Raw genomic sequence first — 20441 nt, 5'->3', positions numbered from 1 at the left:
GCCCACTGGAAATCCCCTCTATGAGGACAGGTTCTTTTATTCGTTCACTGCTATATCCCAGGGCCCAGAGCACATAGTAGGTGTTCAATAAACACTCATGGACTGAATCAATGAATGAGTGGTCTTCTCTCGACAGACACAAGGGTAAAGGTGAGATACTCCAATGGCTTCTAAGGTCTGGTAAAAGCAGCAACTGACACTTGAAGGTCACTCTATCACATTACCTCGTTTAATCCTCAGTACAATCCCACGAGTGGGTTCTTTCCTATCCCCAGTTTACACATGAGGAAACTGAAACACAGAGAGAGAAAGCAACTTGCCTGGGGTCACACAGCCCCTGTTTCTGAAAAGCTGCTTAGTTCATTTCAGCATTTCCTGAGGTCTACCTCTGGATGTGCTCTGGGCCAGGCTCAGGGCTATCTTCAGGGAAGGAGAGGAATGGTGAGGGCAATAAAAGAGAAAGTCCATCCTTTCTCGCCCATAAACTTCTTATGTTAATTTTTTTACACCCTTTATATAAATAAGGGGACATGCTATAAGAACACAAAGGGGACTGGAGAGAAGTGGGTGGAGCTTTCTATCTATAAATAAATATCATACATAATATAAATAAACACATAAGTAAATACATATATTTTAATAGTGGTAGGACTGGTGATCTTTCTCTTTTTCAAATATGCTCTTATTCTAAAAGTATAAAAATAAATAATTAGAAGTAGTAAAATATTTTAAAAGTAAATTAAGTTGAATTTCACACTTTAAACGGGTGAACTGAGTAGCATAAAAATTACATCTCGAAAGCTTTTATAAAAATAAATTAAAAATAAATAGATAAATTCAGTGTAGGGTGGGAAACTCCTGGTGTAATGTGCTCTTATTTCCACAGGGGGCGCTCACACCATTCTGACAGATGCTCTCTGAGGAAGTGGGCCCTGGTTCACCGAGTCAGAGCATTAAAGGACCTGGCGTAGTTCACCTCTGTAAATCCTCAAGACAAAGTCTAACCAGGGTCACTTTGGTCTCATTCCCAAGGGGCACTTTCTTGGAATAAAGTGCAGCATAAAGGCACACACCCAAATCCTGGGTCTGCCATTTACCGGCCATGTGATCTTAGGCAAGCAACTTAACCTCTCTCTGTCCATTTCCTCACCTGCAAAATGGGGATAACAGTAGAATGTGAGTTGTAAGGCTGTGTAAAGAATAAATGAATTATTCTATGTAAAATGTTTAGTACAGGCCCTGACACCCCACAAGAGCACAATATGTGTGTCCCTATTACTATTATTATTGGTAGTAGTGGGGATGGTGGTATCTCCAAGCATCACTGCTATTACCATTATTAACACTACTACTGCTATTCGGAGGTGGTGTGTGGGCAGAATAAGGCAGTTATTAGGGGAAACATGGCACCAAAGCCTGGAGACTTGGGTCCTACTCCCAACTGTCCCACGGACCATGCGTGACCTCAGACCAGCCATCGTCCCTCCCTACATGCCTTTTTATTCCACCTATAAAATGAGGACTTGGGTTAAATAAATGCAGGGTTTCCCAAACCTAGGTCAATTCCTTACCAATAACATGATTTTTGCAATATCCATGTACTGATTCTCTTGTTCCTGACTTTTAATATTTTTAAACGACTCATTTGTATTTAATGTTCAAACTTATTTAAAGAGAAAATTAGTATGATTCACTTTCCATAATGTAAGTCCTCCCCGCAAAAAACATAACAGGTAACAGAAGATTATTTTTGTCAGATAGAGGTTGCCTATTGAAGGCCCACGTGGTAGGGCTCAAAGGATTCTTTTGGGTAAAGCCACACTGAAGATCATGGCCAAGACGTCAGGCCGGGGGCTCGCTTTACCTCCTTCTCAGTCTCTGAATACTCCTTGAGTCTCTCCACGGCCACAATGTTGGTCTCCATCTCGGACGACATCCGAACAAGCCAGTTCAAGTATGTGGTGACCTGTGAGTGGAAGAGTCACATGGAGCTTCTAGAGTGAGCGAGAGTTGCTTTATTTCCATGAAGTCATTATTCATTATGAAATGTTTCAGATAACCAAGGTACACAAAACAGCAACCCCAAATACTGTGGCCAGACTTCCTACATTGTGTCTCTTAAGCAAGCACCACATGTCAAAATAACCCAGGGGCCACACAAGTAATCAGAAAGGAAATGAAGAGATATTTTGAACCAGATGATAAGAAGAAAACACAATGTATCAAAATTTGGGAGATGCAGCTAAAGCAGTGCTTCAAGGGAAATTTATAGGATTAAGTACATTTCTCTTGTAGCTGGGGGCATCCTCTCATGCCATCAAGGACTCTCCTTGGCTGATGGGGGAATCAGGGCCGCACATCTAATTTCTCTCCTGCACCAGTCGGTCACTGGGCTCTAGACCTGCTCGTCAAACTCTACTTGGTCCCCTTTCCTCTCCCCCACTCCCACAGAGATCCAAAGCAAAGGCCCAAAAACCTGACAATTGGCTCCCCATTAAGAGAACTGGAAAATCCACCTGAGAGCACCCCCCTTACCTGCAGTGAGTAAGACACCGAGAGGCCCACCAAGCCAGCACTGAGACTGTGCCGGGAGATCACTGCAAACAGGGCGGCAAACAGGACAATGCAGTTGCCTACACACTCCAGCCGCACAGCCAGCCACCTACGTGGAGACACAGGCAGAGGGATGGACGGACACATGGACACATGGACACACACACACACGCCCGGAGTCAGCTTTTCAGGGACTTGATTTATAGCTGGGGGGCGGGGTGGTGGTGGTGGCCACTTTGCTAACTGAAATAATTCCCCAATAGTTCCTGAGAGAGGCCTCATTTGCCCTGCTCATGGGACATGGGGAAGGAGGGCCGAAGGGACACAATTTCAGGAATTCCTCACTAATCTGGCAAGCCCAGGAACTAAAATAGAGTTCTCCAGAAGTGACCTTTCCAGGAAACTGAAGCTTGCCTTTTTAAGAACCAACTTTCTCTCACTGAAACCCTTAAAATATACCCATGTGTGCTTTTAAAAATATGTCCCAGAAAATTCCTAAATACTAAGAAATCATCAACTATAAGAGGCACCCCCTGATTTAAAATAATTTTCTTCTTGGCAGGAGATGAGGAGGTGGGAGTGAGAAATAAACCACCATTTTCAACACAGCCAAAGGGTTCCCAGACCCAGATTACCCTCATTTCAAAAACATTAAAATGTATTGCCTTACCTTTAAAATATGAACAGGTTTACTGGTTTAAAGCTAACTTTTATAAGATATCACATAGGAACATTATTTTAATGTTTTAAAATGTAAAGCATTCTAGAAAAGACAGTAGTATCAACATTTTTTCCACTACAGTGTTAAGATCCATGTGACTGGTCCTCAGGGTGTGAGCTAGTCCCACACACACCCAGATTTTGACAAACTCCCTAAAAATTCTTCAAGGGAAGGCAAGGTTCTCTCCAGTAATTCACAATCTCCCTGCCCAGTCTTACACGATGGGATTACATTGTGCACAGTGGGTCACTTCCAGGGTGCTATTACCCCTCCCCAGAGTTTTCCATCCCACATCTCAAAAAATACATCAGGAGGTAAGCAAGTGAGGAGGATACTTTTCCAGATTCGTCAATAATTAGCAAACTTCTACCCCCTTTTTTTGATTGATGGTATTTAATCATTCTTGATCCCCCAAATGGCAATTTCACATGGTTCAACCTAATAGAAGTAAACTGCTTCCAATACTCATCACACAGGGGTGGTGTGATGAGAAGCATGGCGCAAAAACACTCAATAGCTGAGGCTGCCGTCACTGATGATCCTGTAGCACCAGGACAACAGCTAAATGATGGATCCTGCAGTATCTTCTGACCCCAGAAGAACTCTTTGTCCCTGCACTCCAATGCCCCTGGAGCTGCGTGCTGACCGTGCTCCTTTCTGCTTTCAATGGTTATAAAGTCCTCTCCTCGCACCGAGTCTATGTCTCCACACCCCCATCCAGGAACCAAGGGGCTCCCCCTGCCCCCTCCCATGGCCCCACGCCCACCTGTTGGCCACGATGCTGGGGTAATAGGCCTTCTGGTTCTCGTCCACCTTCAGGTCGCTCTGGCGGATGAAGCGCTCCTGTTCCTCGAAGGCGCGGATGACGCTGACCCCCAGCAAGGTCTCGTTGAAGTGGGAATAAACCGGGGAGCGGCTGACTGACTCGAGGCGCTTCAGCTGCCGGGAGGAGGCCACGTAGAACCTCTGTGGGAGAGAAGAGACGGGGAGTGGGGGAGGGTCCCTCATCCCAGCCTCCCAGGGCTGCGCTGGAGAACGTCTGGATCCTTCCAGGGGCGAAATGTTGGAGCTGGGCTGCTCTCAGAGGGTGTCCCGACTCAGCTGGTGAACGGCAGGCACAGCGCCCACAATACTGCCGGTGGTGGTGATGATGATAATAACTAACGTTTACGTGGAGTCCAGCATCCTAGGATTGTTTTAAGTTCTTTCACATATATCAGCTCATGCAATCCTCACCAAAAACCTACGAGGTGCTCATTCCAGTTTCACAATGAGTAAACTAAAGACAACCTCTTCCCTAAGGTCACGTGGTTAGGAAGCGGCAGAGCTAGGATCTGAACCCCATCAAAGTGCTAACCTCAGCACTGCATGGCCCCTCTGATACCACTGACCTCTAGGGTTTATGGACCCTGCAGTGTGGCTTTATGACAACCAGACCTCAGCGCAAACCCTGCCTCCACCCGTCCCCATGGACAGTGACCACATCCGCTCTGCTCCTGCCCTAATCCCGGGCATTCAGCTCGTTAGAGATGTAACAAGATGGAGTCACTCACTGGAAATGCTGAGGAGCTGTGACACAGGCTGGACTGGTCATCTGAAGACACCTCTATTCTCCTGGACGTGCTGCAGATGTAACACTGCTTCATCAACAGCGGAGGCGGGCAAGCAGACACAGGGTGCTCAGGGACATGGCCTCCTGCCTCCTGGCCTGCGTCGGGTGCCCTGGGCCATTTTGGGGGCAGAGACCTTCCACGGAGAGCACTGAACAGAACAGGTGGCTCTGACAGGGCCTCCAAGGTCAGCCACTTCTTTCTGGATGGCAGCTCACGTGGTCATTTGAACCGCAAGCTGGGCAGCCTTCTGGGGCTCCAGAAACTCTGAAAACTCACCCAGGGACCACACCAACCAGGGCCATCTCAGAACAGTGGTTCTGACAATCCCCGCACACGGTCAGATGCTATCTCTTCCTCCGGCGGCAAAATGAAATCCAGACCTCCTGTCTGGCTCAAGGCCCCCTGGCATCTGTCCCCATTACCCTCTCCTGGAATCACCTCCTCTCCCTGGCTTTCTTTCATCCTGGGTGGAAACAGTTCTAAAACATTTTACCTGCTCAATTTATTCCACTTGTCATGTCCTCAGAATTTTATTTCCTCTAAAAAGCTAACCTGAGATTTATTTTTGTTAAGGAATAGCCTGGTTTTTAAAAAATAATTATTAGCTTTCCTTTTAAGCTCTGTTCCAGGAGACATAATCCACCTCGTGGACTCACCTTACTCTTTCAGAGACCAAGACAGTGCCTGGTCTCCTGAGTGAAAATAACTGCCCGACACACACCTGCCTTGTGCCAGGAAGCGGGCTGAGAGCCGAGACACTAAGACGTGTGCCGGGTAATTTTCATGGATGCCAAACAGTTCCACAGGCAGAAATGCCTTATTCCAGCAATGTGGAAGCCCAAACAGAATTCCACATCATCTTACCTCTTACATTCCTTTTTCTAAAAATGACTTGCTTTTAAGTTAAAACGGTAATGTATATCCATTTTTTAAAATCTTGGAGTGATATAGACAGAAAGATTAAACATTACATTAAGTCCACAATCCAGAGATAAGCACTATTCAGATTTCAGTATATAACCTTTTAGATCTTTTCCCGAGAAAGAGAGTGAGAGAGAATACATACCCTTACACACATACACCCTTAAAAGCCTTTTTTTTTTTTTTTTTTGGTGGTACGCGGGCCTCTCACTGCCGTGGCCTCTCCCGTTGCGGAGCACAGGCTCCGGACGCGCAGGCTCAGCGGCCATGGCTCACGGGCCCAGCCGCTCCGTGGCATGTGGGATCCTCCCGGACCGGGGCACGAACCCGTGTCCCCTGCATCGGCAGGCGGACTCCCAACCACTGCGCCACCAGGGAAGCCCAAAAGCCACTTTTTGAGATGCAACTTACATCCACTGGAAAGTGCACTAAATCTTTACAGCTTTATGGATTTTATGTTTATCTACACCTGCATAGCCACTACCTGATCAAAATCTAGAAAATTCTCTCGTGTCCTCTCACAGTCAACACCCCTTATAGCCACTACTCTGACTTTTACCACATCGTACTTGCCTGTTCTTCAACTTCATAAAAACACAATCACACAAATGTACTCTTTTGTGTTTGGCTTCTTTCGATCAACATAGTATCTCTGAGATTCATCCTCCTTGTGTGTATTTCACTGCTTTTCACTGCTGAGTCATTGTATAAATATACCACAATGTACGTATCCATCCTCCTGTGATGGACATTTGGGGCTATTATGAATCAAGATGCTAAGAACATTCTAGCTTTTTTTTGTTTTTGCTTGATAGATTCTCTTCTTTTGCATATACACTGAGGATTGAGACTGCTGGGTTATAGGACAAGCATATATTCAGTTAAAAGCCATTAAAAAACTAAATTCTCCCATAATCTCAGCCCTTAGAAAGGCAATGTTTTCATTTTTGTGCCTCTCTTTCCAGTCCTGCCCACACACATTATGCACGTGGTCTTAGTTATAATGATAGTGTGCTGACAACATGGTCCTTCGCTAACTTCATTCCCTTTGTTGTTTAAAAATAAAATTGTCAGTGTCACAACAGTGTCTTCCTAATTCTCCCATTAAAGGCACATAACATTCCATTACCCAGTTGTTCCATGGTGTGCTCAAGGCCCTGCTACTGGCAGATATTTGAGCTGCCTCAAACGTCGCATTTGGCCCATTTTGTTCTCTTGAATTGGGTCCTTCAGGAAATTGTCCAGCCAGGGTGTGAACTCGGATAGCATCTGGGTAAATGCAGCTGGATGACTTTCCAGAAAAGCTGGCACCAATTTAAAGAGAACACAGCGAGGGTCCGGGACCTGCTCTGATTCCACCTTTGTTCACACTCACCAGTCACTGGGCCACAGTGTGGGAGGGTTTGGGCGCTGGCTGACTGGGCCAAGGCCTCCCAGGACCCACACGAATAGGCCACACAGAGTGCGGTTTGAGGTATGGAGCACCTCGTGGTTTCTTACTCTTACTTTGTGCAGCAGTCATTACGCTCCCATCTAAACAGCAGTCCCCCACTAGCAACTGTGCTGCAGCTAACCTCTCAGAGGCAGGAAAGCACAACGCAGCACTGCAGTTACCAGCAAGAGCTTTCGAATCGGGCACGAGTTCACATTCCCAGCTCCACCACTTGGGCCTCAACATGCTCATCTGTCAACTGGAAGCACCACAGCTGATGTTGACTCAGCTGTCAAATGCTCCCTTGCCCTGTTCCCCTTCCTCAAGCTTATTTTCTGAAATAGAAATGTGATGGCTGGACCTCCAGTAGCCAACTTGGACCATGAGACCAACTTAAGAACGGAAGGCAAAGACGATAGAACAACACCCCCTCCCCCCCCGAAAAAAAAACAACCCACAGTGAAGGAGTCTGGGATATTAACAAACTCATGGAGCTGCCACACCAGCCCTGAAGAGCCTACCTCAAGATTTCTATTACAAGGGAAAAAAATATTTAAGTTGCTGTTATTCATGTCTTCATTATCTGCAGGGGACTTAGGACCTAAAGAATTTCATACTTAAAGGAATTTTAATAATAAAGATGCCTTTATGGCTATAGCTTATTTTCTTTTATAACTTACAGCTTTAAAAAAACCCTTATTGTTAGGAAAAAAGGATATTTGGTTATTGCAAGCTAAAAACAATCAACTTAGGTATTCAAAACTGACAAAAATAAATCTAACCCTCCTCCAGCACGTCCTCCACAGCCCCACACTGAGGAAACACAAAACAAAGGGAGCCCTGCGCTCACGTGGAGAGTGATACAGAGCTGGGCTTGTCCTGGACCCTAAGACCCCACCTCTTACCTGGACAAAGAAGTAGATGAGGCCCAGGGGCGGGATGATGACGGCCACCATGGGAGTGGCCAGCAGGATGATGATACAGGCGCCAATGACATTGAACAGGGAGCCCATGAACATCTTGATGACCTGCGGGATCATCGAGTCCACTGTGTCCAGCTCCTTGGAGAAGCGGTTCACCAGGTTCCCACTGGGGGTCCGCTCGAAGAAGCTCATGGGCGACCTGAGGACGTTATGCAGCAGGTCCAGGTGCAGGCGGCGCGAGGCGAAGATGCCCCCGACGGACACCACCATGGAGTAGCCGAACACTGTGATACCTACAAACACTCTCGCATTAAATTCCACGATGGGAGAGGGACCGGGCTGAGGGCAGGGACGAGTGGCCATGTGACCATGTGGACCAAGCAGCCTGGAATCCCAGCTTCTAATAACAATAATAATGGTGGCAATTATGAATCGAGCACTTAGTATGTACAAACCTCACTGTGTGAGTTTTACATGCATCTAATCCTTATGAGGACCCTGTATAAGTTCTATTAGTACTCATGCCACAAAGATAAGGAAATTGAAGCTCAGGTAGGTGAATTCCTTTGCCCTCAATAGACCCAGCCAATCAGAAGCAGAGCTGGGGTTCCCACGGCAGCAGCCTGCTCCAGCGTCATGCTCTTGTCTGTACGCCACATCCTCTAGACCAGTGCTGTACAGCAGAACTTTCTGTGATAATGGAAATGGTATGCAACTATGCTGTCCCATGTGGTAGCCACTAGCGACATGCGACTATTAAGCATTTGTCATATGGCTAGTGTAATTCTATAACTGATATTTTAATTTTATTTTATTTTTATGAACTGAAATTCAAATAGCCACATAAGGCCAGCAGCTACCATACTGGACAGCACAGCTCTGGAACAGACATTGCTGCTATGGGTCCAGGTCAACATCACACCCTCTCTGTGCTCTCTCTTCTCTTAATTATAATCTGAAGGCCACAGACCCTAGCCCTTTGAGGGAGTTTTAGGGATTAGGAAATTGCCTGCTCTTCTGGTTTTTTCAAAGCCATCTCTTGGAGATCATGAGACATTTATGGTCCCTCCAAACAAGCCACAGTAGGGCACCCTTTCTGTTCAGAGAGGTGATTTCACAGGGATAGAGAAGCTTCGATCTTGGTCTCCTTGATCAAAGAAGGAAGCCATGAGGCAGGGGCTAGGACAACAGACTCTGGAGCCAAATCCTCTCGCTGCCACTCACCAGCCATGGGACCTTCCTTAAGTCACTTAACCTCTCTGCACCTCAGTTTCTTCAACTGTAAAATGGGGGACAATGACACATCTTGTAACACTGCTGAACGTAAAGGGCCCACCTGGCAATGTGCCTGGTACACAAGAAGTGCTCCAAATGCAGAATGTATACACTATTTACCATAAATACATCATTTTTATGAGCACATAAACACATAGCTCAGGGACCATGTAGCGTGGTGGTGAAGAGGATGGGCTCTGAGCCACACTGCCTTGCTCAATGCAAGCTGTGCCATGGATTAGCTTCATGACTTTGGGCAACTTACTTAACCCCTCTGGGCCTCAGTTTCTGCATCTCTAAAATGGGGGAAACATTAGCTCCTACCTCATGTGATTGCTGCAAAAGTAAAATAAATTAAAACACCTTAAAGTGTTTAAAACAGAACCAGGCACCAAGTAAGTGCTCAGTAAACATTAGCTATGACTATTAACGCTGCTGTGTCTAGGTACCTTCATGGGACCACAGGAAGGGTATATGCAGGATTTCTCAACTTCCTCACTATTAACATCTGGGGCTGGAACATCCTCTGCTGTGGAGGCTGTGCTGTGTACTGCAGGACATTTAGCAGCATTCTTGGCCTCTAGATGCCAGTAGTATCCACCCCTACTCTGAAGCTGTGACAACTCTAAGTATCGCTAGATATTGCTAAATGTCCTCTGAGGACAACACTGCCTGCATTATGAACCACTAGTATAAACTAATTCCCACCTTTAGGCAGCAGGCAAAAGTCCACAAATAAGACTTTACAGAAACACCATTACCCTGCCAGAACAATGAGGGGCAAGGGCCCTTGGTCGCCTTCTATTTCTCAACTTTCCTCATCTGTAAAATGGGCGCACTGGAGCTCCCCTCCCCTCTGTCTCCTAGGGCCACACGAAACAGAGCGTTCGAGAAACATTCATTCTACAAATACCTCAGTGTCTATTATGCGATAGTTACTATTCATGTGTGTTTGGTTTGTGGGTCTGCAAAACCCTGACAAGCTGGGGGACCCAATCCTGTAACAAGACATGGAAGTGGCTCCAAGTGCCAACAGCAGGTGGGGGGCAGGGAGGCCCACCTTGAGAAATGCCCAGGGCTCCATAGACGCTCAGCCGGATTTTCGTGTGCTCCTGGGTCCCATTGACGATGGGGTCATCAGTCCAGAGACTGAGCCAATAGTTAGAGGCCAGAGAAGCAACGTGGTTACACAGGAAAAGGAAGATGCTCAGAAAGGAGATGAAAAGTCCTATCGCCTTCATGTAGTCCCAGTACACGGAGAGCTTGACCTGAGACCAGGGAGAGAAGGCATCTTACAGAATGCACCCACCAGCCACGCCCACCCAAGGTCAGGAACTTCAACAGCTTCTGTGGTCCAGCCCCCTAACCTGTGCTCATGCCTACGACCCCCTCCCCCTTAGTTCCTCGGCAAACAAGTCAGCAGCAGCAAAGTCAAGGTTTCTGCCCTCACGGAGCTTCCAGTCAAGTGGCAAGACAGGCTTTCAACAAATCATTGCCCAGATAAATGCATAATCCCAGAGAAGGGCTGGAAGTGGTACATGATTTCATATGAGTATAAAACTGGGCATCCTGACCTAACCCAGGGTGGGGAGGTATCAGAGGAGGTTCTCCCTAAGGAAGGGACATCAAAGAATTAACCAGGTGAAAATGGAAAAAAGGCACTCCAGGCAGAGGGACCAGCATGTGCAAAGGCCTTGACGTAGGAGGGAACCTGAAAGGAGGAAAGGATGGCTGGAGCAACATGAGACTGAAGAACAGGAACCGGCCAGACCACACAGGGCCTGAGAGATCCTGTCCCGGATTCCGATTTTTACTCCAGGACCATCAGGAAGCCATCAAAGAGTCTGAAGAAAATGGGAAGATGGGACGTGTTGCCTAGCGCCCACGACCAAGTGTCACATCCCCCCCACCCCCAGTCCTCTGAACACCCAACACCAATTCCTCCCAATCGCAACTGGCCTCCCATTGCTCAGCCCGTTCCCCAACTCCACCAGGTGACAGCTGGGGGCTTCTTTCACTCCTATATCCCTATGGAGCCCAGCATGAGGGCTACGTAATTATGTGTAGCCACTCAAAGGGTGGCTGAACACCACAGACAGGGACAATGTGCTTTGGGCCAGCCTCACACCCAACCCGCTTGGTGTGGTTTCAACAAACTCCAGGTATCTTTCCCTGTGTGTGTGCTCATTGTCACATCAGGCTTTTCATGCTGAATTTTGGGTCATAAGCATCATCTGTTTGAGGTGCAATCTGGTTAAAAGGAAGCAGGTGAGGGCTTCCCTGGTGGCGCAGTGGTTGAGAGTCTGCCTGCCGATGCAGGGGACACAGGTTCGTGCCCAGGTCTGGGAAGATCCCACATGCCGTGGAGCGGCTGGGCCCGTGAGCCATGGCCGCTGAGCCTGCGCGTTCAGAGCCTGTGCTCCGCAACGGGAGAGGCCACAACAGTGAGACGCCCGCGTACCACACACACACACAAAAAAAAACAACTAAAAAACAAAAACAAAACAAACAAAAAAAAATGAAGCAGGTGGAAGAACAGAGGTCCAAGGTATAACTGAGTGCTTCCTTTTTACTTTCCAAGTCTCTGTGCTATAGATGGAATGTTCGTGTCTCCTCCCGAATTTGTAAGTTGAAATCCTAATCCCCCACCCTCCATGTGACAGTATTAGGAGGTGGGGCCTTTGAGAGGCGATTAGGCCATGAGGGTGGAGTCCTCATAAATGAGATTAGTGCCCTTATAAAAGGGGCCCCAGAGAGCTCCCTCATCCCTTCTGTCATGTGAGGACACAGCAAGAAGATGGCCATTTATGAACAGGAAGATCTCATTAGACACTGCATCTGCTGGTGCCATGATTTTTGACTTACCAGCATCCAGAATTATGAGTGATAAATGTATGTCATTTGTTTTTCTTTTTGGATGTGGAACATTTTTAAAGTCTTTACTGAATTTGTTACAATATTGCTTCTGTTTTACGTTTTGGTTTTTGGGCCCCGAGGCTTGTGGGATCTTAGCTCCCTGACCAGAGATTGAACCCACATCCCCTGCATTGGAACATGAAGTCTTAACCACTGGACTGCCAGGGAAGTCCCCAGCGTATGTCATTTCTAAGCCACCTCTACCATGGTCTTCTGTTACAGCAGCCCAAAGGGACTAAGACAAGTATTAAAGACAAAGCCCCGGCCGAGACTTTCTCACTGACATACAGGCACACCTCAGAGACATTATGGGTTTGGTTCCAGACCACTGCAATAAAGCAAACATCACAATAAAGTGAGTCACACGAATTTTCCAGTTTCCTAGTGCATATAAAAGTTATGTTTACACTATACTGTAGTCTATTAAGTGTGCAATACCATTATGTCTAAAAAAACAACGTACACACCTTAACTTAAAAAATACTTGATTGCTAAAAAATGCTAACCATCATCTGGGCCTTCAGTGAGTTGTAGTAGTAACATCCAAGATCACAGATGACAAATATCATAATATAATGTTAATATAGTATAATAATAACCAATATAATATTTTATATAGTAATAATAACAACAAATTATAATACTAACGAAAAAGTTTGAAATATTCCAAGAACTACCAAATGTGGCAAAGAGACACAAAGTGAGCAAATGCTGCTGGAAAAATGGTACCAGTGTCCCACGCAGGATTGCCGTAAACCTCCAATTTGTAAAAAATGCAGTCTTTGTTAAGTGCAATAAAGCAAAGCACAATAAAACAGGATCTGCCTGTAATCATAAGGGCAAAAATAGAAATTAAAAAGTGAAAAACAATTTTTTCTGACTACACAATTAATGTTCTATAGGGCTGAATCTGTGATGACCTGAAACCAAGGCACACACAACTGAACCCTGTGAGGTGGGAAGCCCTGATTTAAGGCATCCGGGTCACCTACGGCTTACAAGGGCCCCAGCTGCTCGAAGCCTCGGTGGTCAGGACGGCAGAGACTACAGATACCAACCCTGGAGTCTGAGTTCCGGGTTCAAATCCCAGCTCTGTCACGCACCAGCTGTGACCTGGGGCAAGTCACCTAGGCCCTCCGGTATGGTTTCCGGCCCTTAAAACAGTACCTTTCGAGGCTCCTTGTGAGGAAGACATGAATTAAGACGACCCCAGCACTCCGCACAGGGTCCAGCCCCCAGGGACGCACAGCGACGCGGGCCGTCGCCCTCACCTGCCCTGTCTGAGCCTTGTCTGCCTCCATCAGCTTCCAGGTGTCCTCCTCCACGGGCCTGGGCTTCTGCAGCTCCGCGGTGCTGGTGTGGTGCCGGCTGACATCCCCGCCGTAGGAGGAGCTGCTGAGCTGTCTGGGGAAGCAAGGCACGCAGGCGTCAACCGCATGGAGGCCCCGGGCAGAGGTGGGGCCCCAAAGCACCAAACTAGTTCACCCTTGTGATTTTACACAGGTGACCCCGAGAGGGGAAGGGTCTGGCCCCAGGGCCCCATGGAAGAACCGCTCCTTTATGCAGACTTCAGAAAGCATTTCCTGCCCACCAGTACTCGCCAGCTTTATGCAGATCATGACAGATCATCATTCAGAGCGCTTTCCTCCCTGGGGCAGTCTCTTTCCCTGAGGAGGTGTATGCTTGGGGAATGACATGGGTGTGTGTGCGTGTGCGTGCGTGTGCGTGTGTGTACACGGCTCAGACCCACACAAGCAGAGGGATGGGGTACGATTTCCACCTTGGTCGTCAACCCTACTGCCTTCTTGGTTTGCCTGCCTTGATGAAGCGTGTGTGGAGGTCGGAGAAGCCCACGGAGCTGGGAACGGAGGGATGCTCCAGGCTGTGGCCAGTTGGGAACTGAGGAACTGAGTCCTGCCAACAGCTACGTGAGCTTGGAAGCCGACCCTTCCCCAGCCCAGCCTTTAGCTGAGACCCCAGCCTGGCCAATGCCTTGGTTACAGCTTGTGAGAGACCCTGAGCAGAGGAGCCAGCTAAGCTGTGCCTGGACGCCTCGACCCACAGAAACTGAGATGACAAACCACTAAGCTTGTGATCCTTTGCTATGCAGCAATGGAAAACGAATACCCAGTGTTCTGTGTGTTTCTGCTCAGTCCGCCTGTGGCTCTCTCTCGCAGTCACCTGCCCCTACGTCCCAGGACAGCCTGCAGGAGCCTGCCTCATCTCAGCTAATTCTTAGACTAATTATGCTGGCCGCCTGCACAGACCGGGGCAGTGTCCCCTCACGCCCCGGCTGACTCCGGGCAAGGCACTGTTCTAAGTGCTTCACACACACACACACACCGAGCTCATCACCGGTGATGGGCAGGGTTCTGGGGGGCACAGATGCTTGTGCCAATTTCCTTCCCAGCCCATTTCTGTGAAATCCCCCCACCCCAAAAGAAGTAACCCCAGGCGGTCCCAGCTCACCCAAATAACTGAGTGGCATTTACTGAGTGCTGATGGCTTCACAGGCAGCGTATCACACAAGCCTTCCTACAACCCTACAAGGTGAGTGCACCAAAGACCCTATTTGACAACTGAGGAAACTGAGGCACAGGGAGGTTAATGCCGCTCCTCCAAATACCCAATGATCTAACCAAAAGCAACCTTCTTTAAAGCACCGACGTGTAGAACTTAGGAGCATTGACTCAGAAGCCGAACTCGGGTTCAAATTCAAGCTCAGCTTCTCTGCAGCTGCGGGACCTATGGACAGCTCTCAGTTTGCTCACCCGTAAAATGGGAAGATGACAGTAACTACCTCCAGGTCCACAGACCTTACAGGGCTTGACACTGTGCCTGGCTCCTAACAGGACATAAAACGCAGCCGTCAATATTACTTCTATTTTGAATCAGCTGCTGGTGCTTAAAGCCTGAACGTTCCAGGCCCCTCTGCGTGACTTGAGCAAAGAGCCACAGACACCATGTAGGGAGCTTGAGTGTCAGAAGCGCAGAGGGATGGGTAAATCGTGAGGCCTGTGTGAGCCATGCCGTCTCGCAGGAACAGAACCAGGCTTCCCCTTTGGGCCTCTGCTCTCTGGAAAGTGAAGTCCCCCCGCAAGGATTTGGGAGGGAGGCAGAAGCTGAAGGCCTTTTTTGGTAGGTAAGCCTTGCCGCGGGCACCCGTCTCCCTCCTCTCCCCCCTCCCCAGGCAGGGGGCAGAAAGTGGTGCCGGGAGAATCCCCAGGGTGTCCCCACCCCCACCCCCCACCTTACCTCTGCAGTTGCTTCCCCACAGCGTCCGTTACCAGCATGCCGTTCTCCACCTGCTTCATCTCCTTCCCTGGCCTGCCAACACCTGCTAAGCCTGGCAGAAGCGGGGAGGGGGAATCATGGCTTTAAGAGCTGGACACCAAAACCTGTCACTGTGCGGGGAGATGGCAGATAACCTGGCCTCCCGGAAGCTCAGAAAGACCTGCTTTGCTGCAGCCACGGACAGGCTCCCCAGCTGGGCTGCAGGAGATATTGGAACCAGCTTCCTTGGGGCAGCGATGGTGCTTTGCAACCGTCTCAAGGGCCCTGGGCCTGAGCAAGTGCCCTGTGCCAGCAGTGACCAGTAAAATCCAGTTCTGGTGATGGCATCTGTGCTGTGTGAAGCTCGGATAATGGAGCCAGGACACGGTGAACCACATGGGGGAAGGGCACAGTCCTCTGGTCCCCAAGCATCCCAAGCAGGGGTGAAACCCAAAATAAATGACAACCAGTTTTGACAAGGGCATCAGACACTAGAGTCCCAGATGCCCCCAGCCAAGAGTTAACCCTCTGTTTGCCAGATCAAGGGGAGGGCCTGAAGATCGGGGTAAGGGGTACCTGGGACTGCTATAGGGCAGTGGCTGCTTTTCCAGTAATAAGGAACTATTTCAACACTTCAACAACTGATACAGCCACCACGGGGCACCATACCAGCCGGATATCTGCCCCAATCCCAGGAAGTATCTGCCCAGCATCAACAATGATCACCGTCACCTTAAGAACGGTGGCTAACATTTATGGTCAGCCACTGTGCTGTGCTGAAATACAGTCTCTCCTTTAATCTTCCAGCAACTCAGTGATACGTTTATTACCGCCCACTTTGCACTGATTTCCTCACTCTTTGATGCCAGGACAGAGAAAGCAGGAGAGAGAAGCATAAAGTAGGGCTCCAAAGGACTGACCCTGGAAGAGGAGGGGATGCAGCACAGACGTTATATGAGGGGATAAATACGCAGCCAGCAGTGACCCTGAGAACATGCTGATGTGACATGAATTAAAGCAGAATCCAGAAAGGCAGGCTCTCTCAGGCATCAGCCACAGGAAGAAACAGAAGATGGAAGGGAACCAGGGCTTGGGGTCATTCCTGGGTTGATGGGAGGAGCTCTGAGCTGGTGATTCTCAATCTTGGCTGTGAATGAATCACCCAGGATGCCCTGGGCCAGCCAGGTCCCTGCACTGACTCTGCCAGGAAGGCCAACCTCCATGCTGAGAGCACAGTCAGGTAGCTGGGACGTGTGGGAAGTGTTCTCTCACGTCCCAGCTGTGGGTACTGCAGAAGGAATGAACCTCTGAGCCTCAACTTCCACATCTGCAAAATGGGAGCAACAACAGCACCCGCCCTCATTAGCGGGAGGGCGAAATGAGGGTGTGCCTGGTGCTCGGGAAATGTAAGATGCTGATGAGGCGCTTACTGTTATATCTGCATCTTTAAACGTGTCCCACAGGTAATTCTGGGGCACAGCCAGGACCGAGAATCACTGCTTTAAATGTTTCTTTAAATATCAGCATCCTTTTTTTTTTAATTGGAAAAAAACCCCTAAAACAAACAGAAAAGAAGACTGATAACAAGCGGGACTTCCCATGCAGCCGCATGCAGACAGTGCTCATATACATGCACAGCACTGGGGCCCAAGCCCGGCCTTGACTGTCTTGCTCTGTGCAGGGATGGGGATGCTTTAAAACACTCCCAGAGACACCTGTCCCGCGGCGGGTGCTTCAGAGAGCCCTCTGTCCTGCACGGCTGCCCAGGGGCCCTCTGGGAGCCTCAACTTTCCCTCCCCCTCCTGTTTTCCCCACACAGTAGAGGCCCCCACATTGGCCTCCATGGCTGCCTCCCCGCCTTCTCCACCCAGTTAGCCCACAGGTGATACGCCAGCTGGAAAATACTCGTCTGCAAGGGAGGGACCGAGAGTCCTAGGAGGACGCCAGCTGGAAAATACTCGTCTGCAAGGGAGGGACCGAGAGTCCTAGGAGGGGAACCGAATGTGTGTGCCGCAACACCCCATAATTTTCAGGGGCTTAGTCCCCTTCCTCCCGAGTCTCCCAGGTCTGTCTGCCAGGATGCCCAGGCTCCCCGCCAAGGGGGAACCTGCCCAAGGCCAGCCTATCAGAACCCCTCCCCCCGGCACTTCCAGCCAGGGACCAAAGATCTGTACCACTGCTCTGTCCTAAAGGAGTCTCATGCCCAGAGTTCCCACTGCCTGAGTCCTGCTTGTTCAGTTTTGCCTTTGATTTCTGAGCTGGCTGTAAACACCCTTGTTTAACTGGCTGGAGTTGGCTCCTGTGGCTTCCAAAAGGGGCCTCTGTCTGGACCCTCAGCCACACGTACCGGTTACGGAAGACAGGAGGGAGGGATCTGCTCTGGTGGCGGGTTCACACTTTTCTGTCACTAGAGAGAGCCAGGGCAGCCTTCTCTGCTGAAGTTCTTCTAGAAACATCCCACCTCCAGTGCCCCAGCCACCTGCAGCTACTCCATCAGGAACCCATCACCCCGGTGCTGTGTTGGCCTGCCTGGGTCTTGATCATGCCCAGGAGGTACGGGTGGGGTCGTTATAATCAAACTGTTACATTCATTGTCCACCTACTGTGTGCCAGGCATTTCGCAACCAGGATCTCCTTCAAGGCATGCTGGTCATGGTCATTTGACCTGCAAAGATGGTAAAGCTTAGCTGAGGTCACTCAGCCGACCTGTAAGAAATCTGGAGATTCGAACTGTATCCCCAAGGGCCAACCACAAAGCCGGGCACAGAGCAGGTGCCCAATAAATGCTGGAGGAATGATGGAAAGGGATGGAAAGGCAGACATTCAAGGGTCCCTTCCCAGGCATGCAGCAGCAGGACAAGCCCATCTGCAGCCTCATTCTGCAAGCACAGCCCACTCCACCTCGCTGTCACTGACCTTCCTCATCCATCACACTGGTGCCTGGGAATTCACAAGACCCAAGAAAGCGTTAAGTACCAAGGTAAACCCCCCCCAGCCTTGAGTTCCCCCACTTAAATGCCCAGAGGGTTTGGATGAATGTCTTTCCTTAAGAGTGAGGGGCAAGGACCGCTGAGGGACCTGCTGCATTTGTGCCTCAGTTTCCCCATCCCACGTGTTCTGGGCGCATCCCTGACAAGTACACTGCCTGGGCCAGCCCCCTACTCTAAAAGCTGCAAGTGTTCAAACATAAAGAGAGCTAGAAAAATGCAGACAGACCTTCTGTCTTCATGCCTATTTTCCGGGCACCAGAGGGAGAGACAGAAAGTATTACAGACCGCAGGGCAGGTGTGCCAGCTGGGAGATGGCACGGGCCTCTCACCAGCCCACAGCCTCTGCTTCTTCAAGGACACGAACACCCTGCTGTGAGCCAGCTCCACGTGGAGAGAAGGGGCAAGAGGAGGTGACTTGGCTTAGATATCATCTTGGACCCTCCAGGCTGGGACGGGGACCCCATCTCAGGGTTCTTCCAGCTCCCCAGGCTCGCCTCCAACACCGCGTTTAGCGGTATTGTCCGCTAAACGATGATGTCCCTGATTATTTAGTGTTTGTCTCCCCCATCATACTGTGAACTCTTGAGACCATTCCTAGGCCTTATCTACCACTCTAGTCCCAGCACCTGGTGCATCCGATGGCCATGTGGGGTTGCACAGGATGTGCACTGCACAATCCAAGGGGCACCATTTCATATTGTGGCTCATGTACCAGATGTTCCCGTGGCACACAGCAGATAAGCAGATGGATGGATTAACAAACGAGTAGCCAAGGGAACGAGCAGAGCCACCTTCCAATGCCAGAAGGGGCACAGTATGGGCCACAGTGGTGCCATCTCCTAGCCTGAACCCACAAAGATGGTTTCTAAACCAGCCCTGAGAGAAATGGGCAATACCAGCTCATGGCTCTTTCCAATCTGGGATATATACACAAATGTGTTAATGTCCGATGGTTACACAGGGCATGCCTGAAACAATCAAGATGCAACTCATTCAGTCACATATCTAACACATTTCCTGAGTATCCACTATGCGCCAGGCACTGTTCTCAGCCCTGGGGATACAGAGGTGACCAAGAAAACCTTCATGGAGCTTAAATTCCAAGGGAGAAGAAGAAATGATCAAGTAGTAGATCCAGAACATACTGTCAGGCAGTGTTAAATGCTACAAAGAAAAATAAAGCAGGGGAAGGAGAAAATATGAATGGTGGGGGGTTGGGAGAGGGAGGGTGCTATAAAATAATTAAGAAGCAAAGACATAACACTTGCAACCCAATGACTCTTCTTTGAGTACTTCTAAGCACCAGGGACGGGCCTGTGATACTAGTAAGCCAGGCGCCACCCCAGCCCTTGAACCACATACCTAAGCACTGCCCGGGCCGTGTGTTCAGCCAGCCACTGACCCTCAAGGCGGGCACCTCGCAGGCTCGCTGTTTATTCTCAAGAAGGTTCTGGAACTCAGCTTGGGCAAGAGCCAGCAGGCAAGCCTCCCCCTTGAGGGAAGAATTCAAGTCACTGCTTTACAGTCAACGGCTGGTTTTTGACCAAAAACGGAATCGATCGGCTACATCACCCAGCCCTATCCTCCCGCCTCGGCCCTGCAAGTTCTTCAGACTCAAAAGGGGAAGAAACACAGACACTGAGGACAGCAGGGAGGAATGTGCCATCTGTCTGACAGACTCTCCAGCTGCTGTTCGGTGCTTACAACAGACTTCTGCAACACGGGGAGGTGCCTGGGGCCTGACGTTAAGAAACAAAAGAGGGACAGGAGAACTGATGACAAAAGCACGCCCTAGGACCCTGCTCTTCTCAGGGAAAAGGTCCT

General features: G+C 49.3%; 1 protein-coding gene across 2 annotated transcripts in view; it reads right to left on the bottom strand.

Annotated features, from left to right (window-relative positions):
• Positions 1-20441, bottom strand: part of ABCC1 (ATP binding cassette subfamily C member 1) — a 130376-nt gene that overhangs the window by 6916 nt on the left and 103019 nt on the right. Inside the window, exons 20-27 of one of the 2 annotated variants that reach the window (XM_060125156.1) lie at positions 18544-18567; positions 15610-15700; positions 13626-13758; positions 10499-10706; positions 8146-8456; positions 4041-4240; positions 2536-2662; positions 1865-1966 (exon numbers count right to left, since the gene is read on the bottom strand). In XM_060125156.1, the coding sequence (XP_059981139.1) occupies positions 1865-1966; positions 2536-2662; positions 4041-4240; positions 8146-8456; positions 10499-10706; positions 13626-13758; positions 15610-15700; positions 18544-18567 (1196 nt within the window). The remainder of the gene's footprint in view (positions 1-1864; positions 1967-2535; positions 2663-4040; positions 4241-8145; positions 8457-10498; positions 10707-13625; positions 13759-15609; positions 15701-18543; positions 18568-20441) is intronic. The other variant, XM_060125157.1, reaches the window with a different exon arrangement.

This window comes from Lagenorhynchus albirostris, chromosome 15 (genome assembly GCF_949774975.1).
Source record: "Lagenorhynchus albirostris chromosome 15, mLagAlb1.1, whole genome shotgun sequence".
Lineage (NCBI taxonomy): Eukaryota > Metazoa > Chordata > Mammalia > Artiodactyla > Delphinidae > Lagenorhynchus > Lagenorhynchus albirostris.
The sequence above is the reverse complement of the archived record's forward strand: the minus strand, read 5'-3'. Positions and strand labels throughout refer to the sequence as shown.